General features: G+C 41.0%; 1 protein-coding gene across 2 annotated transcripts; it reads right to left on the bottom strand.

The window, feature by feature from the left end:
• Positions 1-27,417, bottom strand: LOC117501931 (trafficking kinesin-binding protein 1-like). Of its 2 annotated transcripts, none has more exons than XM_034160896.1 (18): positions 27,258-27,417; positions 26,957-27,151; positions 21,922-21,998; positions 20,410-20,526; positions 17,828-17,928; positions 17,414-17,519; positions 17,258-17,336; positions 16,487-16,617; positions 15,525-15,599; positions 15,202-15,339; positions 15,038-15,114; positions 13,527-13,775; positions 13,038-13,312; positions 8,526-8,644; positions 7,493-7,697; positions 4,174-4,279; positions 3,112-3,237; positions 1-767 (listed from the first exon to the last, which is right to left on the bottom strand). In XM_034160896.1, exons 3-18 carry the CDS (start codon positions 21,970-21,972, stop codon positions 155-157), a joined length of 2,568 nt encoding a protein of 855 aa, XP_034016787.1. In that variant the 5' UTR covers positions 21,973-21,998; positions 26,957-27,151; positions 27,258-27,417; the 3' UTR covers positions 1-154. The 2 variants fall into 2 exon arrangements, with proteins under 2 accessions (XP_034016787.1, XP_034016788.1); XM_034160897.1 differs by having other exon boundaries at positions 13,038-13,309.

Genomic DNA, 27,417 nt, shown 5'->3' with positions numbered 1-27,417 from the left:
CAGAACCACAGCAGCGACTGTTCAGTAGTGACATGTTGTTGCAGTAATAACTGTGTAAGTCAGTGTTTCAGTTCCGGCTGGCTCCTCAGGAGCCTGTTCTCCGCCCGCCGTGCCTCCTTGCCTGATTGGACATCGAAATTGTCAGATGGTCAAACTACTCCTGAGGCCCTGGAGCTTTCATAGCCATGCTGGCTCCAACCACAGCTGGGTAACTTCTATTCCTCCTCATTCCATCAGGTCCAAAAGGTGAGCCAGACCTTCGCAGTCCACCAAGAGGCCCCAGGATGGGTCCAGGACTCAAAGCTCTTCCCCCTGAAGCTCCGCCCACTCCCAGCCTCTTCACTTTGTCCACCAGGTTGAGGTTGTGGATGGTCACGCTAACGTCCGTCTGGCTTTCACAGTCCCTTGCTTTCTGCCTGCTCCTCATCCTCCCCGTCACCTCCTTCAGGATGGAACGGGCTGGCTTGGATGCTAGGAAGTTGTCATATGAAGGGCTCTTGAACTCAAACCCCACTGGGGTGTCCACGCTTCCTCCTGGTGGTGCGGTTGAACCTACCTCACCTGTTGGGGAGTTGGGTGGGGTGGAGGGGCGCTGGGTGTCAGGGTTAGGGTCTCTGTTGGGCGTGATGGAGGTGCTGAACAAGACTCCTCCGCTGCCCTGACCGTGTTCCAAACCCTGACTCTGGTGATACATCACTGCTGAGATACCTCTTTCCTGGAGGAGGCGCACTAACCCCAGGGAGGTGCTGGTGGTGCGTGTTGCATCTCTGTAAAAAGGTGAGATAAAAACTGATGAATAACTCCTCAAAATGATATATGTATTACATTCTTCTTGTCTCTATCTACACACACACACACACACACACACACATACATATATAGTAAATGGACTGTATTTTGGGGAAGGTGATGGTCTAGTGGTTAAAGCGTTGGGCTTGAGACTAGAGGATCCTCGGTTCAAATCCCAGCCTGACCGGAAAATCACTAAGAGGCTTTAATCCACTAATCCTAGTGCGTAGTGGGTGCCTTGCATGGCAGCAGCATCACACACACACACATATATATATATATATGTATATACACACTTGTGAAAGCAACACGTGGTTCTGTCCAAAGGTTCTTGAAATGGAGCAATATCTCCACCTAGTGGATATTTTCCATTTATGAAGGTACAATAGAATAGAATTTTGTCATATTAATTAATGAATTAATTAATGTTATTTCACTAATAGAAACTCAACCTAGTGATCACTTGATGCTCATCAAAGATGCCACAGAACACCATCATCTACATTTTTCTACAACAACCTATTTACAATACTTACAATTAAGAATTTTTGATTACTCGGTAAGAAGATAATATAATCCCAGGAGTTTGTGTATGTCTGTTGGCAGGTTTACTCAAAACACCTGTGGCCTTTCTGTGTGGAGTTTGTTCTCCCTGTGTTTGTGTGGGTTTCCTCCGGGTGCTCCGGGTTCCCTCCCACATTTAAAGACACGCAGGTTGGGTGAACTGGAAACTTTATTGTTGTCCAGGTCTCCATTGCAAAAGAGAACTTGATCTCAATGGGACTAGCCTGGTTAAATAAAGGTTAAATTAAAATTTAAAATTTAAAATTAAATTTCAGTAATTCAGTTCATTTCTCGAAAGGCTTTCACCCAGTCTTCAAAAACAAAACAAAACAAAAAAACAACTGATCTAGAGGGAAAATCCATGAAAAGTTGGTGTTGAATGGGATCCAACTCTGGCTTATGTACTGTATCCTGTTCATTATTGACTGGCATGTTGTTGTGGGTAAAACATCTGTGATCGCCCTTAAGGGGCCCCTCACAGTCAGATGAAGACCATGAATAGCATAGCACACCTTGAACAGTTTGATAAACACAGCGGGGATGTGGACAAAAATGGAACAATATGCCATTTTCAAGTCCATTGTTCATCCTGATTATTCCCCTGCCACATTCTCACAGCGTCCAACACATTCCCACTAATTTATTACCAAGCACACGATCATGCATGTACCACACCCACTTAATTCTTACAACATTCTTACTATGAACAATCACAATGCACTTCACACGTACCACATTTTCACTGTGTCTGCCCTGTCCTTATCAATATTGCGTCATGTGATGTGCTTTTTCATTCGTTGTGCAAGTTATCTTGTGTCCACATGTAAGTTCAACAATAAACTGCAGTCAGAAAAACAACTCTCCTGCCAAACGCACCCATTGAAGCTCATCCTGGTTCCTTATTCGACCATGTCCTCACTAGTAATTTCTTTGCATGCGTTCAAAGTTCAAGTATGGCCTACATGTTTATGGAGACCATACCACATCCTTATCGGTTTCTATTATGTTCCTACTATGTTGTACAAGTTCCTACTGCATCCATGTAATTTTTGAAGGACATGGGTGAGCATGACGGGGGTTTAAGACACAAATGTGCTATTCTGAGGACGCTTTCAGAAGTGAGATTTTTTTGGCAACAAAATGGATTTGCACAGACAGAGTGTACCTGTGGAATCAGTGGGGAAAAAGACAAGTGACTCTGGGAATGTACTCATAGTTACTTGCTCTAAAAGTTGGCATAACTCCTATTTTATCTGCGAAGTGTGAAGACTGCTCAGTGACCGCTGTGCATGGCTGTGCACATAGATGCAGCTATTTTAGCCTTTGAGGTGGACGTCACACAAATTCCTGAATGAATGGAAATATCACCCCTTCGTATGCAGTACGTTTAAAGGTAAGTTAAAAACTGTCCATTCTGTCTTCAAATAAGAAATTAGCTGTGAGTGAGCTTTGCTTTTTTGTTAAGGCTGCAGTATGTGATTCATATTTACATAAAGGATATGACAACCATAACTGAAGATACAGTCCTGTAGGTGCTTTACTGGTTCCTGATTTCCCTAATTTTTTTTTAAGAAGTTGGTTTACCTCTGCCATGACTCACATTATTACTCAATTTTTGTAGATAATGACCGAAACAGTTGACTTTTCAGTGGATAAAAGTGAAAATATTCTGCTTCAATGACATGACACTATAAACTCATTACAAAAGGAATGTTTGTTTTTTTTCTGTTCTGTGACACCAAGTCCTATGAAACATGCCTGAGGTTGGTTGATGATTCAGAGGGCCTGAGACTGAGCCTGCGGGGGGTGCAGGGCGTTGTAGCAGGAGTAACCGACAGCGTGCTGCTCATCACACATGACGATGAAGCCGGGCCCGTGTTCAGACTGGCAAGCATGGAGGGGAAAACAAAATGAAACCAGATAGATCTTTTCACTCATTTCCTTGACTTAAACTCGATAACTCGCCATTAACAGCTCAAAAGTGAAGGTTTTTTTTTTTTTTTTGCACACTGGGGACATTTATCTCTTTAAGCCAGGAGCACATGCATGAATTATTTAGCGTTCCTCCGCTATCTGGCATGAAATTGACTGAATGCTGCCGCTTGGACATCATCATCATCCCCCCTCACTGTTATTTGGTTTAACTGTCTTAAGGGAATTCGTCAAATTCAGACTGAGTGAGCATTTAGGCTCTCTCACCACACCAATTCACCACGGAGCTTAACAACATTAGCAAGTTATGCCGTATCGTGTTTAAGCTGTGTTTATGTTTGTATTTCTTCTTCGATTACACCAGACTAAATGTACATCATCAGTCAGTCCAGCAGCTTTTATTGTATAAAACATTCAGCAAATGAGAGAAAAATGTGCCTCAGCAGCACTCAGAGGTTAAAAACAACAACAAAAAAGTCATTATTTCAAAAGGAATTGTGTAATTAGGCTTATGTTTATACAGTCTGTGGGGAACTTTTGGCACTGCCAAATTTTAAGGACAGAAATCAAAATTTGTTCAGAAATAAATACGAACAAACCAATTGCACATAATCTGAATACTTAATAAAATGTCCAAACTTACTGAACAATATCTAAAAGCTCAGTATAAATGCCGCCCATTTATCATTTTAAAAGCACTTTCATGCAGCAAAATAAGTAACACTTCTTAACGATTTACGTAAATTACACATTCATTTGTTCAAGTATCGATTTTTGTGTTGTTGTTCAGTAAGTTTGGACAAACATTTGCAAATAGTCGATGATGAGTTCTTGAATATGTTTGGGGACAAAGGTCATCGGTGACTGGATACCAGCAGTGACGGTTACCTGGGCGTGACGCGTGTCTGCTCGTCAGTTGGATGGAGGATCCGGCAGGTGGTGAAGGTGTAGGTAGAACTTGTATGGGCCATACATTTTCCTGGGTAGTACGCAGCTGCAAAGCACACAATTGCACACAGACAGCCAGTCAGCAAAGTAAATAAATAAATAAAATGAAACATTCTGATAATTTGAAAGAATTTTGTTAGAATTCAGCAGATTTTGGTTTTAATTTTATAAATGCTACTGTACTGTACATATCAACGTCACATTGTGAGAAATCTGAAATATAATATAATCAATATCAGTCAGAGGGTCTAGTACTGCTACTTGGTACTGGATAAAAAACTGCTCCAAGGCAATAAATATTGTTTAGTGTTTCTCCCGAATAACAGACGGGGCTTTTTGAAATCAGAACATATAGAGAAAACAGAAGTGGCGCAAATAAACTGAGGGTATCTCAATCAAACTCAAATAGTAATGTTATTTTGCACCCATTTTAATTTATTCCTGTGAAATTGTCCTCAAACAAGACACCAAGCAAATTGCACCTGATCCCAACAATATGAAAAACAATATGAGACACTGTATTTAAGATATTAAACACCCCAGGGTGTGCAATTTCAACAAGGGGGGGCGTTTATTGACGATCTTTATTGTGCGCATGTTTGCATGCACGTTGTACACACTATGGCCTTACGGCAGGGGTGGGCAACTTGTTCCAGAAAGGGCCAAGAGGGTGCAGGTTTTCTTTGCAGCCACTGATTCCACCAGGTGATTTCACTCATTAATATCACTTTGAGCAGATGGAATCAGTTAATGAGTGAAATTACCTGGTGGAGTCAGTGGCTGCAAAGAAAACCTGCACCCTCTTGGCCCTTTCTGGAACAAGTTGCCCACCCCTGCCTTACGGTATCTACATACATACGTACTGCATCCAAGAGAAGCAGCGCAAACTTGAGACAAATGTTTTTCTGCATGCAGTAGCTGCTACACAATTACATAAAATGGCTCCACGTAAACATTGCTACTCTCAAGCGTTCAAGCTAAAAGTCATGATAAAAACGGAAGAGAAGGCAAAGCACCATGCTGCTTGGATTTTCCTAGTCGATAGGACACGCACCTGGGATTGGTGTAGGAACAAGGATAACCTTACAACCCTGGCCAAAACAGCTGAGTGGTGGGGGGTAGGAAAGTGTGTTATGAGGACACTGAAAAGGAGCTGGTAAAATGGTTCCAGGAAAGGAGAACAGCAGGCGTCCACCTGACAGGGAAGAGTCTGAAATATGAGGCATTGTGGCTGCATAAGTAACATAGAAACTAGAACGTCAGAGCCTCGAATGGCTGGTATTTGAAGTTTGTGGAACGGCGTAACATAAGCCGAAAATGCACTCATGTTGCTCAGCACCTGAAAGAACTGATGGATAAAAAAGTGGACGAGTGGACTGAGTCAGATGTGGATGAAAGTGAAGCTGATGCAGACACATCGGCAGAGGAGGACTATGACAGTCCTGGACACTAGCCACAAATTGTGAACTTCATTGTCATCTTACTCTGTTCTCTCAGGAATTTACAATTTCACAACATGCAATGTGCCAAGAAAAACTGGGGGAGCATTTAATAGGGAGGGGGTGTTTAATGGATTAAATACGGTAGTTAAGTATCACTTAATTCAGACAAATTTTCACTATTAAATCAAAATTAATATCTCAAATTATTAATACAGTGGCTTGCAAAAGTATTCAGTCCCTCAGTATTTCACGCATTTTAATTTGTTTATGGCATTTCAAATACAAAAAGTAAATCAGGCTTCTCAATATAAAAAATTATAAAATTATCTTCCTTAGACTCAAACTGAAAGCAAATCTCTACAACTTGATACAAATTAATTAAAAATATAAAAGCCAAGATGATGGGTTGCATAAGTAATCAACCCCTTTGTAATAATACCTGTGAATAATCAGTTTAATTGCCAGTTTTCTTCAGACAAGTCAGAGGATGGATTCATGAACATTTCCAAATCACTGAATATGTCTTGAACTTTATTTACACCAGTTATGAAGAAATATAAACAGTAGTAATCCCACTTAAATACTTTAATTGTGAGTTAACTAAGTTTAAATGCTTTAGAGTAACAGATTTCCTCAACTTTTGAGATGGTGGATGCAGCAACGCAGAACCAGAGTGTCCTGGATCGAGACAAAGATTCAGGCCTTCAGTGACATCCTGGACCGGGCCATCAAAAATGTAACTAATCGTGGTGAAAGTGTGGAACTTGTAGAGATATTTGCTTATCTCAGCAGTGACATCCATGTCTTTCTTGGCCTCTGAAATCAAGAGATGCCTGAGAAGAGCTTATGGAGTCATGAGGTCAATGACAAGAGGTGTTTGGTGATGCCAACATCTTTGAATGAAGGTCCAAGTCTTTAGGGTCCTCATCCCTCCTTTCTTACTTGAGACTTGGATGCTCACCTGTGACCTAAGGTGACGACAAGATGTGTCTGGTACTATAGGTCACTTTGGAGGGTCATTGGGTGCTGCTGCAATGACTTTGTGTCAAATGAATTGACACAAAGAGATGAGGAGTATCTCTTTTGCTGTGAGGGAATGCTGGCTATGACATTTTGGACATGTGGCACATTTCGTAGGCCATGATCTAGAACGCAGGTACCTCAGGGTTTAGGACCCCATCATCTGTAGAATGGCATGTTTCACCTGGCTGAGGCAGATAAATGGTTACTTTCTCAAGCTGGGGATGACCTAGCTCTCTGCCTGGATGGTTGCCATTCAGGACCCACCGTGGTCCCGTGGTGTGATGGATGCAGCAACATGTGGCACCGGTGCATCTCCCAGACCTGCAATGACCTATAAATGATTTCCTCAAAGTATCAGGTAAACTAACGCATTAAATTACACTGTGCACTCACAAACTGGAAGCTGTTCAGTCTGAAGGTCAGTGAACATCAAACTGGAAGACAAGGGCGTTGATCAGTGGCACATATAGATGCTAAGACAAAGGAAGGAGGAGTCCAGACATGACCTTCTCCTACAGATGTCACATCAGTCTGGAACAAACCATTTCTAGCATAAACTTTGCTTGTAGGATAAGAAATTCTACACAAAAACTTATAGATTTGTGGTATTTTGCAGATGTTTGGGCAGAATCCCGACTGTATTTATCACAAATGATATATGAGGAGATTTTACTGCGAGTGGACGGATTGACTTCAAGATATTTGTCCATTATTAATAACTAGCCAGTCATCAAATCAATGTGTCTACATCTACAATTCACTTGGAAAAGTGTATAAATGAACAGCATCCTCACCCAGTGCGTCAGTGTTACTGAGATGCGGTGATGGCGTTGGGGAAGGTGGTGAGGGTGGCGCGAGGCTGAGAAGAGGCTGCCCACTGGTGTTGGCAGTGCAGGTGGTGGGTGGCACAGCCGGCGATGCGGTACTTGAGGAGGTGGGCAGGTTTTGGAAGTACTGCTCGCCTGGTTCATCCTCCTCAAAGCCTCCCCATGGGTACACCTACAAACAAAACAGCGTGGCGGAGAGAACAGATTGTGAGGCAAGAGTTCAAGAATTATACAAACATGTGCAGTGCTACTGCAAGTACTGAACTAGATATACTTGTATAGTGAGCCCAAAAAGTCAGTTAACTAGCCTTCCTTCAGCTGCTCCAGTTTTGCTCGGGGTCGACACAGTGGATCTCCCCGTAGTTTTACACCAGATGACCTTCTCTCATATGGTCCCACTCAAAATGTTGTTCAGTCAACACTATTAGAGTGTTAAAATCAAGCTGATCAACACTTTGTTTATGCACAGTAGATCCACAGTGGGATTATGGCAGAGGTTTTATACTCTAGTTGTACATGAAGAAACCCACACCCAGTGATCTCAGCCAATCGCGAATCAGGACCGACTCTACTTACCTTCTGAGATCTGATAAGTTCAGGGATCCCTACAGTCACATGACTACATGAACATACTTATTCATATAATGTTTACAAAACGATAAAGTTGTTTTAACACTGTTTTGAATGGGACCGTAGGCACTCGGCGGTGTTAATTTAACACTGCAAAATTAAACCTGCATATAATGTTGAGAATACATTATTTTTGCATGGAAGCACGATTCACAAGCTACCTTCTGGTCAGAATATTTTAAATTAGATGTTTTATAACGTGCTATTATGACAGCTGTCACTATATGTGCTGTAGTGTAGTGAACAGGACACACTCGTCACACCACACACACACACACACACACACACACACACACACACACACACACACACACACACACACACACACACACACACACACACACACACACACACACACACACATACTGACCTGCTCCAGCTCCAGTTCTAGCGGTCTGTAGCCCTTTGACACGACTCCGGGCCTTGCATCTAGAATAACACCGAGGTGTGGCTGAGCTAACTGCTGCCAGTGTTGCAGGGTGGCGGATCCTGGCGGAGAGAAATTAATCAAAATTGAATACAACTACTGTCCAGCTGACTATACCACAAAAGGCTTGGATTCATCTTGTTCCTTAATCACAGGCATGTTGTGGGACGAACATAAATTCAACCAATCAGTGTGTTGTCACCTGTTATTTTAAATTGGAGTGCACCAGGCACACCGTGCTGTGGGTATTAAGCAGACGCAATAGTGACATTTTCTGGCAAGATCTATATGGAGAGAGCGCATGTGCAAGTGCGTGTGCGCACACGCACACACACACACACACACACACACGTGTATGTGACTTTTGTTTTCTTTTACACTTGCTGTGTGTGTGTTCTTCTTCTTCTTTTATTCACTTTATACATGCTTCCTTTAGGCAGTATTATTAGACAGCATTGCTTAAATTTTCATTGTTACGCAGATGATACCCAGCTTTACCTATCCATGAAGCCAGAGGACACACACCAATTACTTAAACTGCAGGAATGTCTTACAGACATAAAGACATGGATGACCTCTAATTTCCTGCTTTTAAATTCAGATAAAACTGAAGTTATTGTACTTGGCCCCACAAATCTTAGAAACATGGTGTATAACCAGATCCTTACTCTTGATGGCATTACCCTGACCTCCAGTAATACTGTGAGAAATCTTGGAATCATTTTTGATCAGGATATGTCCTTCAATGCGCATATTAAGCAAATATGTAGGACTGCATTTTTGCATTTGCACAATAGCTCTAAAATTAGAAAGGTCTTGTCTCAGAGTGATGCTGAAAAACTAATTCATGCATTTATTTCCTCTAGGCTGGACTATTGTAATTCATTATTATCAGGTTGTCCTAAAAGTTCCCTGAAAAGCATTCAGTTAATTCAAAATGCTGCAGCTAGAGTCCTGATGGGGACTAGAAGGAGAGAGCATATCTCACCCATATTGGCCTCTCTTCATTGGCTTCCTGTTAATTCTAGAATATAATTTAAAATTCTTCTTCTTACTTATAAGGTTTTGAATAATCAGGTCCCATCTTATCTCAGGGACCTCTTAGTACCATATCACCCAAATAGAGCGCTTCGCTCTCAGACTGCAGGCTTACTTGTAGTTCCTAGGGTTTTTAAGAGTAGAATGGGAGGCAGAGCCTTCAGCTTTCAGGCTCCTCTCCTGTGGAACCAGCTCCCAATTTGGATCACGGAGACAGACACCCTCTCTACTTTTAAGATTAGGCTTAAAACTTTCCTTTTTGAAAAAGCTTATAGTTAGGGCTGGATCAGGTGACCCTGAACCATCCCTTAGTTATGCTGCTATAGACTTAGACTGCTGGGAGGTTCCCATGATGCACTGAGTGTTTCTTTCTCTTTTTGCTCTGTATGCACCACTCTGCATTTAATCATTAGTGATTGATCTCTGCTCTCTTCCATAGCATGTCTTTTTCCTGATTCTCTCCCCTCAGCCCCAACCAGTCCCAGCAGAAGACTGCCCCTCCCTGAGCCTGGTTCTGCTGGAGGTTTCTTCCTGTTAAAAGGGAGTTTTTCCTTCCCACTGTCGCCAAGTGCTTGCTCACCGGGGGTCGTTTTGACGTTGGGGTTTTTCTGTAATTATTGTATGGCTTTTGCCTTACAATATAAAGCGCCTTGGGGCAACTGTTGTTGTGATTTGGCGCTATATAAATAAAATTGATTTGATTTGATATCCGGGCATGTATACGTTATGCTCATAGTGCAGCTTTTTCAGCTGGACAATGTGATGGACCTCACGAATAGGAGACCGTAGTCTCGTTTGAACACTCCGTGATATGATCACTTACGGGGACCTTCATTTAATATATACACAGCATAACATCACACGGATAAATGGTATACAGTTTTGTTTTCGGTTGTCATCACCGAAGCAGTCGGGAAAGTTTTTTTTTTTATCGGTTCCTGGTGGAGAAGAAAAGGCGAGGAGGTGGGAGACGTCGTGTCGGTAAGTGTTAGCCTACACAGCTAACCAGAGTAACTCCGTTCTCTCGCCTGCAGAACCGCCTCGACATGTTTGTGCTCTGGATCATAAACAAACCCCAACACATGTCCACTTTCCCACCGCACTGTCACTTTTTCTTTGCATTTTCACTTTGTGTGTAATTTGCCCAAAACCCCACTGAAAATGTCATGGTTTGTACCCTGGAAGTAGAGAAATGACGTCATATTTCACCCCTTTAGCGCCCACCCCCAAATGAGACTGTGCTGCCCTATTCTTAGGTGAATGGAAGAAGGGAGATGTGTTGCCTGCATTAGTTTTTAAGGTAAGATAAACTGTTCACTCTGACTCTGGAAATGTGTTGTTGTTGATGCGACTCTGCTCTTTATCTGTGTGCTCTGATGCAGACGGAGTGAGTTTTCCTCTTTCTGTTGTAATGTGTTTTTGTGTCCAAGCGAGGGTTGTTAGGTGTTATCAACAGTCTGTTTTGGAATCAAACCATGTTTACAGCCTGGACCCCCATGAAAACTGAATCCCCCCCCCCGCTGTTCGTCCACCCACCCCAGCCACAGGGAGGACAAAACCATTTATAAACTAGAGTTATTTACAACCCCGCGGTGCTATTTCATTCTAAATATACGGATTAAATCATCACTCGGGGGAATGGAGACAGATACATAAACATTCCCAAGTCACTGAGAATGTCTTGGTGTCTTCCTTCACTCGTCTCCTTCCAGCATGGCCACTAAGTTTTTGAAAACTGCCTATTTGGACACAGATTTAGCACATAATATCATACTGTTTGCATATTGTAATGATTAATATAAATGAAGCCCAAGACATATTCAGTGATTTGGAAATGTTCATGTATCATCCCCTGTTTTAAAGTTTTAATCCTTATATTTAGAATAAAATACCTGTCCCAACTTCTTTTTTTTTGGGATATGTTGCAGGCCTTAAAATTCAAAAAGCATAATATAAATACATTTACCTTCAAGTGGAAACTAGCAATGATGGTAGCACAATGCTATGTGCTCCTTTGCGCCAGGTGGAAGATAGTGCTCCTAATGTTTCGGTTACAACTCCTCAGTATGTGCCTTACTAACTCTTTTTCCCCCCCAGTGTGAAAACATGATTCATCAACTTGACAAACACACTGACAGCACACGTCTGCCAAGAGGCTGCCATCCAAGGTGTTCAACTGTACATCAGGAGCAACAACAAGGGGCTGGTCAGGGGTTTGAAGGGAAGTTACACCGAAGATCTTTTGGTCTCAAGACCACCGCTTTAACCTGCTGTCCAAATGTGCAGTGCCAGTCAAAATTTTAGACTAGAGGACTGAATTGCTTGTGTTGGCAGTCCAAAAGGACTAAATCCTTCTATATTATTATGACAATTATGAGTTATCAATCTCTTCACAGATGCCACATTAATATGAACAAACACCTTTTTACTGGTTCTTGTTCTTGATAACGGATCGTTCCAGCAAATTTCCTTTTTTACTTTTTAAAAACTTGATTGAAATGTAAAAAATGACTAGCCTGACGGGTATGTCGTGACTAATGGAGACTTTTAAGTAATTCTGCTAAGACTCAAAGAAAGGAATTTTGGAGCGTCATGAATGTGCTGATTTGAAAACACGGACATACAGACAGGCATTTGTAAGACAACGGGACAGAACACCAACAATTAATGTAGATGCTAGTGCACGTACAGACCCTGCAGTGGATGTAGCATTTTGGTACAGTTGGCAAAGTAATGAGACCCACTTCACTCAATATGTGACATTTTCCTTTTGATGCACATTCTGGAACAATGTTCCAAAAAACAGATGCTGTAAACATTTCAGAACCGTGCTCAATAGTTTACAGCCCTGACAAAAATATTGGTATTGTCTCCAGCCACACATTCTATCTATTCTTTAATTCTAATTCTTGTGTTATTCTTTTTCAAATTATGTAACAAGTGCAAATTCTTAGGGGGTTTATAATATTGATACAAAAAAGATAACAGTCAGTTGTCTTCATGAAAAGAGAGGAAGAAAACAGATGGCAGTGAAAAATGATCGAAGGAAGCAGATGAAAAATGAAATTAAATGGAGGAGTAAGTATGAAAAAATGTTTTTAATTAATAACAGACATAACAAAATGAAAGCAAAAGCAAGCAGCAACAGAAAAAGACAAGAAAGGCCTTTGAAAAATGAGTTGACAGACAAATATATAGAAATATATATTCATTAGAAACATGCAGCTTGACAGACAAATAAATACAAGAAACAGAAGCAGCAGGAGTTTCCCATCAGTCTGCCAAGATGGATGTAGACATGCTGTCCAGCAGGGGGCAGCACATTACAGCAGCAGCCTTGAAGTTTACAGCAACACAACATCATCGCATGTTTTCACTTTCTTCCCACCTTGCAGAAAGTCACCCTTTAAACCTCACCTTCAAGTGGTTTGACAATCTGGAGTTTGTCAGGGAGGTAGGGTCCTCGAGAAGCCCACAGGTGCAGGTTTCCCAGGGACATGATGCTTTCTGAGGGGGTCAGAGTACTCCGATGACTGTCCTGGGCTTCTTCATGTCTTCCACGTCTCCTCTCCCTCTCCTCCTCAAAGAACCGTCTCTCGCTCAGGTTATTTTGCCGGCGCAGAGACAGGCGGCGCAAGGCCAGCCGCAGGTCTTCAGCTCCGCTTGTCTTCTTCTCGCGGCCTTCCGCACTGCTGCCAGTGAAACCAAAAAAAAACAAACATCTAGGGTTTAAGAATTTGTTGAATATATTGCAGGTTTTCCAAAGTATATGCAGGAAAACGTCTTCACAAATACTCATGTCAGTGTGAAATACAAAATGTTGAACTTGAAAAGGTCAGACTTTGATTTAGCTTCAGCGATACATGCTTCTCTCTGCAGCGGGCTGTCAAACCCACTTCTCCTCACCTGTCATGGTTGGACGCCACCTCCATGAGGATGCTCTGTGTCCGGTTGTCAAGGGCGACACCGTCTCCGCCTATGTCGCCTTCGTACAGGCTGGAACGGGGTGTGGAAAGTCCACTGGACTGAGGAGACGTACGAGCCGACAGGGACTGGTTGGAGCCTGGGATGTTGGTGTTGCAGGGGGTCAGTGAACGTTGACGGGCCATCTGGTTGATGTTCTTGACCGTCTCAAACACGCGCTTATGATGAATCCTGTAAGCATGGCATAAAGCAGATGGCCTATGATGTACAGTATGTTGTCGGTGTTACTTAAAAACATTTTTTTTCTGCTCACGGAGCCAAAAAATAACATTTCTAGCTAAGTTCTACGTTTGCATCCTAGCTCTGCGAGAACTCACTGAACACAAGTGGGAATGACGGCAGGTCTTGTTTGAGGACTATGTTGATATTTGCAATTTTATTCAGGTTATTAGCAGAGGTGGAAAATCCTGGTTTCAATGATTAAAGTCTGACCACATAACTCTTCAGAAAGGTAGATAATGAGTAATAATCGCCTTTTTTCAGTGCACAGGTAGAAACAATACATCGAAGAACCGCATTGGGATGAATTTAATGTGCAGCACGTTAAGTTTTTTGTTTTGAATTTTGAAGCCCAGACTGTCTTCAAAATTTTGTCAATTTAAGTTTTATTTTTGCGCAAACAACAGAACTCACAAAACCTCACATTGTACAGATTTGAAATCATTGTACACAGTGTCTATTTGGCGGCCATCTCATCTGTGAAATTTTACAGTAATTCATATAAAATGTGAATTTTATATGTTGGTGCTGTTTTCTGAATAAACTCGAATGCGGACTGACCTCATACGGAGACAGAGGTTTAACACAAACCTGTATCAGTACACATTTGCATTTAGGTTCATATTTCAGAAGAAAAAGGTTAATTAACCAATTCCATTTATGCTTTCAAAGTTTCTGGGTTAAATAATCCAGTGATTTGCTTCAATTGGCTGTATCCCTCTGTTTGATTTGGACAAAGCAGACTAGGGGGAGAGATAACCACGCCTCCTTCACTCTTATTTTGATTAACATTGTAACATTTGTACTTCCAAGATGGCGTGGCTCGCTGATGTTACTGGAACCAAAGTTAAACAATATCAGATAGTTCAAATTGCTGGCACCATTTCACAGTAAATCATTTAATGCCAGCATCCGAGCAAATACTTTTAACTTGACATTGAGAAGATGTTAGCTAAAATCTGTTTTTTTATAACACCAACAAATTTCCCACTATTTATACAACATTTCAGTAAATACATAAGGTGAATAAAATCTTATATTTGCTGTGAGTTCAAGTTTAAATAAACTGTGTTCAGGAGGTGGGGTACTGGTTTGCTGTAAATGTTCTGTAGTTTTAACCTCTTGAATACTAACATTGGGTGTAGTCTGTGTTCTGCATTGTGTATAAAGTAAATTGTGTACTTTATATGTCACGGTAAATACTTAGTGCATACTTCTGCTCCTCACACTCTCCGTCATCCAGACTCAACTCTTTCCTCATTGATCCCTCGATCTCAGCTGCAAGAGAATCCTGCAACACACAAAGGAATGTCAGGAAACACATGCATGCACACACACACACACACACACACACACACACATGCATGCACGGTCTTACCATGGGGTACAGTCCCAGGGGGTGACAGCGTCGAGGGGTTCCTGCAGGGTAGTTTTTGTTTCTCAGGTTTTTCAGCTCCTCCTGGGCTTCATGCAGCATCTCGATACACTCGCTGTACTTCTCTTCCAACTCCTGCAGCTGTGATCCACCAAACACACAAACACACACACACGTATATACAGTGTGAATGACGAGGACAGTGAATGTTTTACATGTAAAATACGGCATTGATCATGTGTTTATTTAAGATAACGTTAAATAATTATGTTTCAAAGGGGGGACTCGAGTAGCATGGATAAATATGTCGTCTGAAGCAGGCGTACCTCTGCTGTTAGCTGTCTTTGTGCGTCTTTAGCTGCCATTAGGTGCTGAGACAGCTCCTCATTCTCCACTGCATACTGGACACACACACACACACACACAGAAGACCATTGGCGTTTTCAGTTATTCTTTTTATATATTAGCAATGTTGACTTAATGCTCAATGTTGAGATCTTTTAACATACTAATTTGCAGTGGCAAGATAATTTGAAGGCATTTTGTTTGCAGGTGATTTATGAAGCTTTCTTCCCCATCACATGATCTTGGCACCACTAGAGGGCACTGTGGCACATTCCTTCCACAGAAGCAAAACTATAGTTTTCCTGCACATCGACTGATAGTGAGGCACCAAAAGTAAGTTCTAGCAGCTTTCCACCTTGTGCACTCGGGGCTGCCACAATAAATCCGGTATGGATCTGCATGTTGATTTGGCACAAGTTATAGCCCGGACGCAATGGCTGAAACAACTTCATATTACGTGGAAAATGGACAAGGGTGGTTTTGAAATGAGAACCTTCCTCTCTGTTGGGATCTGTGTTGGCATTTCATGTTCTCTCACTGTGAATTTGCAAGTGAGGCATGATGGGTTCTTATTATTATATTTTTGGCTGCCTTTTCAACAGGTGATGATGAAGTACCTAATTTATCTTCTGTGCAAATATCCTTATTTATTTTCCCCATATGTCACTCTGTTACACTGATAATCGATATCTTTACTGGGCTGTTTCCTAAAATCTTGAGGGTTTTTAAAAGTTTTTCTTTCGTACTGTACAATCATTACATTACATTCTATTGGTATGATTTATAATCTTTTTGTTATCAGTATCCTGCGCTGCCATACTTTAATCTGCCTGTGTCCAGCATATAAGACTTCTAAAAATGCAGGTGCCAAGTATCTTTGCAAACATTAACAGTGAATCTTGAATAAAGAGGTTTATATGTGTCTCTGTTAGTTTGCACTCACAGATTTGGCTTTTTTCTGCAGATCCACTATCTGTGAAAGGAGGTGTGTGATCTCCTCTTGTTGTCGGGAGGCATCCTCGGTCTTACGAGCCAGTTCTTCTGCAATGGCAGAAATTTGGAGGCTGGACAACCCTGAGAAGATACAAAGACAGTTTAGCTCATTCCACTTGATGGAAGAAACACATAGGGGAAAATGGGATTTTTAAAATAGCACACAAATACAAGAAAATATTGGCCCAAATATGTGACAAATCTCAAAACAAAATAAGACAAATCTCAAAACAAACAAGATGAAGTGTTGTCATACAGCATTAATGAACCCAGCAGCAGGCGCTGTGTTCTGAGGGGCACAAAGGTGGAAGTAAAAACACACGATGTGATGTGATTCTCCTGGTCTCTTTATTAGGAAAAAAAAGCAGCAAAAATAATGTGGGTTCACTGTTGAAATAAAATTGTGGGAGGGGGAGGAGCTGTTTCAAGCCATGTTGCAGCAGGAACACAAGGGACAACTGTAACATATAATAATAATAATAACAATAACATGACTTTTTCATTGTTGCCTGTTGTAGGTGGTTGCGAATTAAACAAAACACAAAATAATACACTCTTTTCAACAGTATTTCTCTCCAACTATTGTGCATCTGTCTGACATATAAAAGTCTAGTCTGCGATATATTATAGCATGACACCATAACGGAAAAAAATCTGACACTGTGTTACATTTAGGCCAGTATGGCAAAAATCACCCAGAAATGGACCATGAATGGCTTACTGAGCTCATTCACACAGTCACTGACGAGCTGCTGCTCCTTTTCCTCATAGGTTTCCGTCTCACACTTCAGATGATTGGCCTGTGGAAGGACAGGCATGATGAAACCTTCCCAGCATCCTCAATGTCTTAAAACAGGAAAAGTGTGGGTGGAGTTACCTCCGAGCGGAGTGACAAATTCTCCTCTTCCAACTCTTTGAGCTTCCGCTGGAGTGTGTCACTCACAAATCCTCCACAGGCTGTTTCCAATTTACTCTTTTTACCCCTAAAAACACAAAAGCAGCAACTCTAAAACTCTGTTTCACAACCTGGCAACAAGCAGCACCCTGTAAGCCACATAACAAGGATTCTCAGCAATTTTTACAATTAGTTTGAAGACAAAACACAAACTAGGCTACGGGATTAAATTATTGCCAGCATGACGGCTTTCTGCAGTGAACTAGATCACAAAAATCAACACTAAACACAGCACAGAGTTCTGAAGCTTTTACTCTAACTTTGTATTCACAAATGTTAACAGGACTATTTATAGGCTGGCGGAGTTATATTAAGAATCAAAGACAGTATTCTAACGTTGGGGAGCTCGCAGACTCATCCTCGCTCTCCTCAGCTGCATTGGTGTAAAACTGCAGCAGCTCATCTTTCAGGTTCAGCTCGTGGTGAAACTGAGCCACCTGCAAAAACACAAACACATCAAGCTTAAGAGTTGTACTTCATTCCATTATAAACTATCACCATAATGTATATGCAATAACAAAATCTTTGGTTGGAGTATATTGTGTTGATTTTGATGTCAAAGTTATTCAGCACATACAGAAACAATCCCTTTCTGCACGAAATCATGACCTGCTTAAAAACAATCAGCGGCAGCTTTAGTGTCTTATATATGACGGAGCTTACAATCTATACTTTGCGTCATTTTTAAATTTCTACTGCACATGACGTTTTTGTGGTTGGCAAAACCAAATTTAATCACAGTGGACTGTTGGCTCATTCTTGGCGTTAACTAGGACCAGCAACTTCAAGAGAGCGATGACTATGAGATCTCCCATCAAATATAAAAAACAATGCAAACTAACATATTAATTTTGTCATTATTCATTTTTAATTAATGTGTATACTTATTCTAGTTTGTGACTGAGTCAAGAGCAAATTCAATTCATTGATGAGACCAGACTGAGTAAGTGAACAGGTGCTCTCGAGACCAAGATGGGACCCAAGTACACCAATATTCATGCAAAACATTGCAAATTCTCCACAGTATAACACATTAATACTTATTTAGTGTTTTTTTTATTTATTAAAAAGTAGGGGGTGGTTCACCAACTTTTGCATTCTGAGAAACCAACATTTCTCAACATTGCACTTCAAAATTTCAGAAAATCACCAATTTTCCAGATATGTTGGTTTCTCAGAATGGAAAAAATGGAGAACCAGGTCGTACGTATTCTGGGTCAGGCTCAAAACTTCTCAATTGCCACTCATACACCTCTATTTTAAACTAGAGTTAGTAGATTCCAAAGACACTGGGTCCTTACTGTTAGCACGACACTGATTAATCTACAAATAAACCTCCTGCCTGGTTACTCTGTTTCAGTGTATGATTGCTACACTGAAAGAAATGTAGAGTGAAATTTACATTAAAAAACTCTCTGAACATACCCATTTATTCTGTGTTTAAAAAAGCTGTTTTTTTTTCCATGTAATTTTCAATGCATAATTTTGTCATTATACATACAGCACAATTAGGCATCATCTAAGGACATAAAGCCAAATGTGTCTCAGAATGGGTTTCAGTTCTGGAATTTGGTTTTAAAAATATCCTAAAGTTACAGCCTGGTATTTATATTTACCTTCACCAATGAAGTTGGTTATGTTTTCACCCCTGTTTCACCCAATTTGTCATATATCATTATGAATTTTTTTTATAGAAGATTCATATCTTGACAGGCAAGAACCGATTCAATTTCAATGTCATAGGTCAAAGGTCAAAGTCAGGAAAAATCTTGGAAAAATCCCCATCCTTAACATTGACTGAATTTTCAAAAATTCATAACTCAAAAAAAAAAAAAGATCAAATTTCTTTCATATTTGGGAGCGTTATGTAGGATGGTATCCTTTATCAACTGACAAAGTTTGATCCAGATCGGATCCAGATTACAGATTTTGTGGCCATTTAAATTTAACATTGAAAATCCCATTGAATGTATATTTGACATTATATCTTAATAAAATGTGCCCCAATCACTCTCATATTTGAAAGTGAGGTGTAGACTGACACTCACTATCACCTGGCAAAGTTTGATCTGGATCTGACCTGGATTGTGAATTTTGTGGACATTTGAATTTAATATTGAAAAGCCCATTTGGTGCACATTTTGCATTATATCTCAATCAAAAGTGCCTCAGTCACTCTCATTTTTCTGTTATGGATTTACCTGCACCACCAAAATTGGATGGAGGTTCCAATTTTACGCCTGTTTCTCTGTCTTCTGGTTATCAGCCGAAAACCAAGTGCCAAAAAGCAATGACAAATTGTGCATAACAGAGATAACCAATGTTGTGTGAAAATTATCTGAAAAAGAATTCAGAAACTGAAAAACTTGAAGAAAAAAAAAACTGACAACACCACAAAAAACCTTTGATTCAAGTTCATCAACTAAATTCATCTGACATTTGATCACATCTAATTTAACTTATGAAAATCCACTTCCAAGAGGACTTTTGACCTTGAAATTTTTTCCAAGGTAAAATTTTGTGGAATTGGTAACTAGTGATGATGGAGGTTTGTGCTTTATGAGCGCTGTGCTCTATTAACACTTTGTCTGATGACTGCAGACTGGTGATCAAAGGTCTGTAGATAGTGAAAGGGACAGTTTCTCTTTCTGATGTATTTGGATTTTTTTTTAATATAAATATTCAGTTAAATTTGACTTGTACAGTGTGAAATGACAGAATGGTCTTGGAATGGTTGAGACAAGCAGACACACGTACACTCATGCTGCAGTTACAGAAAAAGAGAATATCATTAGAACAACTACAAGAGTACTCTTATTACTGCTATGAGGAAATACTTGCATCTGCTGTGTATTTGTTTGATGTGCTGTACATAGAAACACATTTTCAAATTCAAGTTCTGTAATGTGTGTGAATACCTCCTCTGTGATTTGGACCACTTGTTCCTCCAGATAGTCATTCTGCTCGGTCAGAGTTCGGTTCTTCTTCAGCAGTGACTGACCGATCCGTGCGGCTAATTCCAAATCTTTCTCTTTCTGTTGGTTGGGAAGCATGACAAGAAGAGAAGTTGGTATTTTATCATATCCAGGATTACTCAAAAACCTGTGATCCAGTTTTTGTAAAAAAAAAAAAAATTAAAAGTTTGGGTCCGCAGTCAGGGTCATTATGTATTTTCATTGGAACTCTGAGTAGATTAGTAAAACTATACATTTTTGGAAAGTGCATGCGAGAGCCAATCAGAAAATGGATATTTACATTTTTCTGAAAGCCATCATAGTGGCCATCTTGGATCTGTAAAAATGGCTTCTTAAACTAGGAGTTTTTACTCAAGGCCAAAATATGGCCAACGGGTATTGCGAAGACTTTGCGTCCCTCCATCTGTCCAACTGTGCTCAGCATAACTCCAGCCCTGTTACTGCCAGGGTCTTCAAATTCACAGGGAACATTCTTGGGATACAGACCTTGGACAGGTTTCGGGACTTGTAAATATGTTCTGTCATTTGTAAATTTGTTTTGGGACTTGTAAAAGCATTCTGCCGTTTGTAAATTTGTTTCGGGACTTGTAAGAGTGTACAAACAGCGTGGCTTCGTAGTAAAACAGTGCAGGTACTAGCCTGGCCTGCCTGCAGTCCAGACCTGTCGCCCATTGAAAATGTGTGGCACATTATGAAGAGCAAAATACGACAACAGAGACCTCAGACTGTTGAATAACTGAAGTCATACTTCAAGCAAGAATGGGAAAGAATTCCACCTACAAAGCTTCAACAATTAGTGTCCTCAGTTCCCAAACGCTTATTGAGTGTTGTTAGAAGGAAAGGTGATGTAACACAGTGGTAAACATACCACTGTCCCAGCTTTTTTGAAACATGTTGCAGGCATCCATTTCAAAATGAGCAAGTATTTGCACAAAACAATAAAGTTTAGCAGTTTGAACATTGTCTTTGTGGTGTATTCAATTGAATATAGGTTGAAGAGGATTTGCAAATCATTGTATTTTGTTTTTATTTACAATTTACACAATGTCCCAACTTCATTGGAATTGGGGTTGTAATAAATCTGCAAAAATCTTTAAAAGAAATCATGGGAAAAGTGAAGTGCTGTGAATAATTTCCGCATGCACTGTATAACGCCAACCTCTTTTTTTTTTAAATCAATGTAACTGTGGTTGGAATGGAATTATAGATTTTAAGAAAACATAGAAAACAACACTACATTTGCACCTGTATGAGATACAGTAATAAAGAGAGAATTTTGAAGATAATCTGGAATGAGGATTACCTATCCTCTGGGGAAAATAGAGCATGGTACGATATCATTTTTTTTTCAATATGCCAGAAATTGTCAGTGCAAAATTTGGTGCTTTTGTCATAAACACACAATCTTAATTTATTTTACACCAATAAAGTAGATGAAGAAACAGACTGACTCACCTCTTCCAACAGACGTGTGACTGCATCGATGTCATTGTAAGTCTTTGTCATCTGGCCCACTCTGTCCGCACATAGCACTGAGGGAGGAACGCAGAATCACACAAGAAGAAGATTTTAACGGTTCCAATTTCTGAGTGAGGCCAGCGTCAGCATTTTGTCATCACTTCTAGAGTGATGTACCGACACATTTAAAGTTGCCCAAACACCATATACAACATAAAGTTCATCTTCTCAGAGAACGTGCATGGATAAACCAGCAATATGTCCACATGGTGGTACAAGCTGACAGCTTGTACATTCATTCGTCCATATTATAAATATCAAGTTTCACCGCATCCACCACACTACAAGAAGCCCTTTGGTCCTGCACGGAAATAACCCAGGAAGACAACTGGTCTGTCCACACGTCCTGAAAGTGACTAACTGCCACAACAAGGTGAAACATGGGCTTCCCCTTATCCTTCTCCAGCAGCTGGTGTTTATCCCCAAATAAAAAGAGAAAAGCCTACAAATCCCCCTGGACAGGATGTCCATTGATCACACCTTACTTCTCCAACTAAGGTTTGGTGGACTGGGAGAATGCAGAGAGGTAACCTGAAGTGTCCATCTGTAAATGAACCCCGGTCAACAGGTTGGTAGTCCAACTTCTAAGTCACAGAGCCTCTGCTCTACATCAACCATAATACACGGGGAGAAAAAATTGGCAAAAATGCAGTTGTGTTGCTTCAGTTTCTTGGAAAGAAGGTTGATAACATCAATTAATCCATCCATTTTCTATACCTGCTTACTCTCATTAAGGGTCAAATAAATAGGCAGATAGAAACCATCATCCAGCAGATAGAAACCATCTTCTACAAAATCCAGGACATCTTTGAGATCCATAAGGAGTTCTACGATGCCTTGTTGCTCAACATCCAGCAATGGGACGAGATGGTGACCATGGGACACCTCTTCCAAAAGCTGGCCAGCCAGTTGGGCATGTACAAGGCTTTTGTAGACAATTTGAAGGTGGGTAAAGGAGGTTATCTTCTCATCCAATCAGAAGACAACCTTTGCTTACTTTTTACCTGCAATTCAGCAACTATTGAGATTTTTCAAACTCTGAATGGAATGAGATTGTCTTCTGATTGGATGAGATGTCTTCTGATTGGATGGGGGAGGCTGAAGGATCAACGGGCGGGAGGGGCTTCCTACGTACTTACAGTATAAATGTTGGTACAACAGCCACTGCTCTTCCTTTTTCACCTTTCTTTCATTTTCTTACTTCCCCTCTTTTGGAGGCCATGAAGAAGATGTTTGTCTCTAGCAGCAGTTACCATGACGATCCACATCAATAATGTACAGACAAACAAGAACACTTTCACTCACACAGATCGAATTTTTATGTTGGCGATTGTATTGCTAAGTAACGTTAAACAATAGAGCGGGAATGATAAGCTTACTTGCGAATTACACCTTGATTGTTTGATTTCACCTCCATTGTGGTTGTGTACAGAGGAAAAAAGTACAAATATTGTGTTACTGTCTAATTATTTATTAACCTGACTGTACCTGTGTGTAACTCAGGTTGAGAACAGAGTTTTAAACCTGGGTTGGAAGACTGGATCCTTTAAGGACAGCCACAGACACCGTTTTTTTTTACCCGAGGCCAAAGTATGGTCATCGGTTATTGCACAGGCCTTGTGTCTGTCCATCCGTCTGTCTATGCTCAGCATAACTCCAGTCCTATTACTGCCAGGATCTTCAAATTCACAGGGAGCATTCTTGTGACACAGACCTTGTACAAGTTCAAAGATGGCTAACCTTGACCTATTTAAGAAGGTTAAAAGGTCACATTCTGTTTCCTATTTTATGCTCATGCGGACGAGGGTATTTTAGCATTGCGTTATATTTACTTTTGTGATCACACTGCTACTGACAGTTAATTTACATATTTAAGAATATGAACCAAAAGGGCCAAGAGGAAGTGTTTGCAGTGTCAACTTTCAACTTGAATACAAGGGGATAACAAAAAAGACTAAGATCTAGGGTTTCAGTGATTTCTTGGACTTCGCCATCAGAAGTGTATCTCTGTGTGGTAAAAATGTCAAACTGGAAGAGAGATTCAATAATCTCAGCAGGGACCATCTCTGGTTCTTCAGTGTTTGAGATTGAGAGTCAACTGGGAAGATCTTATGGAGACATGGGGTCACTGGACAGTGGTGTTTTGTCATGCTGATACTTTTACAGGAGAACAAAGACAAGACAAGTCTGATTCTTTAGGGTCACTGGTACTTCCTGTCTCACTGAATGGTTGTGAGAGTTGGACACTAACCAGGAGCCCAACTGGATGTCTTTCATACTAGATCTCTTTGGAAGTCCCTTGGGTACAGCTGGAATGACTTTGTATCAAACGAATGTTAAGTGTCACTTCATTGTGAGGGAAAGTCAGGTATGACATTTTGTACATGTTGCACATTCTTAAATGCGTGATCCACCGCGCAGGTGTCTCATTGTTGAGGACCCCAATGCTTGTGGAAAACTAAAGGAACAACCATGTTTCACCTGGCTGCACCAGATAGATGGTTTCTTTTCTTTTGAGAGGTGAGGACAGACTGATTGTCCACACTTGGGTGGTTTCCATCCAAAAGCCAAGGTGGTTTTGTGGTACAGTGGATGCTCCCAGACCTGACAACAAAGTCTATAAGAACATTTTCTGGTTTTGGCACAGTTTTGTTTGATTCAGGGAGCAGGTATACATGCTGCTTTTGTTGTGCTCAGGGAAAGGGAAAAAAATCTGGAGAAGGGCCAGTAAATCAGTAAAAACTTACTGGCCCCTTGAGCCAATGGGAAGAAACACTTAATGCCTGCCTCGATAGTGGATAGCAACATCATTATCCAGTGCTCAGCTGTTTGACTTGAAAAGCAGGCTGCCAATACAGAGGCATTAGAGGAACAAACTATCTCCATCCATGGCTCGTGGGACAGTTTTCCATTTAAAAGCCTTTATTATACATCAAAGCGGCCTTGGAAGCACACAGTAGCCACAGCAGATGAGTCATGGAGGCATGTACACATTTATAAATATAGAAGAATTTGGTGTGTTTACACACCAGGACTATAAACCTTATCCCAGAGGATATAAAACTGGTCTAAGAGTCTAATTGCCATGAAGCATAGTCAAGACTGGAACTGTCCATCTTCCCCTGATGCAAAAATAAGTTATGTCAAAAAAGTAAATGTATGAATGTATAATGTAAACATGCTTTATCATTTTGACACATTCACACTATAGAATATAACAATGTGTGAGCATAACAATGGAAAACAGAATGTGACATTTTGACCACTTAAAATAGGTCAAGGTTAGCCATCTTTGACCTTGTCCAAGGTCTAAGTCCCAAGAATATGCCCTGTGAATTTGAAGACCCTGGCAGTAACAGGACTGGAGTTATGCTGAGCACAGACAAATGGACGGAGGGATGCAAGGCCTTCGCAATACCTGAAGCCATACTTTGGCCATCAGGTAAAACTCATCCTTCCGGGAACATTTACAGAACTTGATGTAACTGTTAGATAATATCTGTGCTAATTCTTTATTTTATGTTAGCTATCAAGTATTTGTGTTATTTGTTTGGAAGTTCTGAGAACTATGTTAAGTTTTATTTTATCATGTGTCCAAGTTTCAGACACAGGAGATCTTCCTCTGTTGGCGAGAGTCAATAACATTAGAAATGTGAGACTAAACCACACCTGTTGTTAACACCCACAAGGTATAAAAAGTGTTTTATGACTCATTTTAGGGGCCTTTCACAAGATGGGCACTGTCTGTGAGGGTCCCAGACCTGGTTTCTAACGTGACCTTGAATAAATTCAAAATGAGGAATACAAGGGTTTGGTTTTTGGTAAGGAGTAGAATCTTACATAAAAGAACCGAGTAGAAATAACATAACTAAATCCTCTACTTTCATTGACACACCAGCCAGACTACCACCTGCTAATCGATATGTGGCGTCATGATGACGTCACATATAAAGACAACAAGACCAAACGTGGAAGTGGCCGGCAGGTCTCTGGAATTTTACATAAGCTAGGGTGACCAAACGTTCTGTTTTTCCAGGGCATGTCCTGTTTTCACATCCTGTCCCGGCCGTCCTGGGTTTGTTTTTAGAGAGTGATGACAATGTCCTGGTTTTCACTGATTTTCATTGTGCCACTAAAATGACGGACATTCGAGTATCATTTGAGTATCTCATTGCTGGGATGAGTGTCCTGGATTCTGTAATCAAAATATGGTCACCCTAACATAGGAAAGGCAAAGTTGCCTTTTGGATTGAGCTGGTGTATCAAAGTTAATCGCATTTTACTCAGTTTACCCTCATTAAATGCCCATTTAATCAGGTTGGTTATAAGATGTGAGAACGCATTGTCAATTTTATCTCTTCACTCATACAGGTGTCTCAGTGTTGAGGACACCAGTAGGTAGAGAAGGCACGGAGGCTTAGCGGTTAACACTGATGCCTCACAGCGTGAAGGTCGTGGGATCGCTTCCCCCACCCTTTCTGTGTGGAGTTTGCATGTTCTCCACATATCTGTGTGGGTTTCCACCTACAATCAAAAACATACTTATTTAGGGTCTGCTCCTGATCAAGGCAGCATCTCTACATCTGAAGTTGGTCCCTAAGTGCTGGACTGTGTGCCTGCCCACTGCTCCTAGTGGTTGGATTGTGTCTACCTGTAATTAGGATGGGTTAATGCAGAGGACAAATTTGTATGTATAAAATATATGCTCTATTATTATTATTATTTAAGGGGACTAGTTACTTTTGAGAGGCAGAGTGGATCGAATGTCTGCCATCCAGAACCCAAGGCAGTTACGCGGTGGATGCAGTGATGAGTGGCACTATAGTGCATGTTTCCATACCTCACCTGACCTATTCACTCACTACATGTTCTAGGATAAAAGCCTCGGCTTCTCCAAAGCTGTGGAACACTGACAGAACAGGAAACAGACACGTCATCACGCCATCACAAACTCGCCACCAGGCAGACTTACAGAAATATTTGAGCGTCTCTTCTATCTGCTCGGTGGTCAAGTCGAACCTGACATCCGGCGCGACGAGCGGTGTGTGCAGCCAGTCATCACGGTCGTAGCCATAGACTGTGTCTGCCCGTAAGCGGTACACAGGCAGCTGCTCCTCCAGGAGACTGATGATCTCAAACTCTGGCAGATCAGTACTGTTGCACACATCTGAACAACAAAGATGCCGGCAAACAATCGTGAGAAATCCTTTGAGTTGGTGAAATGATTTTAAAGCCTCTGATGCTGGAGCTGATTCTGACATGCACGTGGGTACCTGTAATAGTCTCAGCGTCCCTGCAGTCGGGCGGCACCGGTTGTGGGTCAAGAAGTCTGGACTCACCCTCGCTCACATACTGCTCTTCGTGGATGTGCTGTTGGTGTGGCTCGGATTGCGGATCTTGGTCCAGGTGTGAGACCGGGGAGGCCAGCTTGGC

Source organism: Thalassophryne amazonica, chromosome 20 (genome assembly GCF_902500255.1).
Source record: "Thalassophryne amazonica chromosome 20, fThaAma1.1, whole genome shotgun sequence".
NCBI classification, from domain to species: domain Eukaryota; kingdom Metazoa; phylum Chordata; class Actinopteri; order Batrachoidiformes; family Batrachoididae; genus Thalassophryne; species Thalassophryne amazonica.
Note: the sequence above shows the minus strand (reverse complement) of the source record. Positions and strands in the feature narration are given on the sequence as shown.

Bases quoted from the DNA above. Each gene is read 5' to 3' on its own strand.
- LOC117501931 (XM_034160896.1), bottom strand. From the start codon at position 21,972: ATGACAAAGACTTACAATGACATCGATGCAGTCACACGTCTGTTGGAA. The intron at 15,115-15,201 runs GTAAGACCGTGC...TGTGTGTTGCAG, and splicing joins CCCTGGGACTGTACCCCATG to GATTCTCTTGCAGCTGAGAT. The intron at 3,238-4,173 runs GTAACCGTCACT...CATGCTTGCCAG, and splicing joins CAGACACGCGTCACGCCCAG to TCTGAACACGGGCCCGGCTT.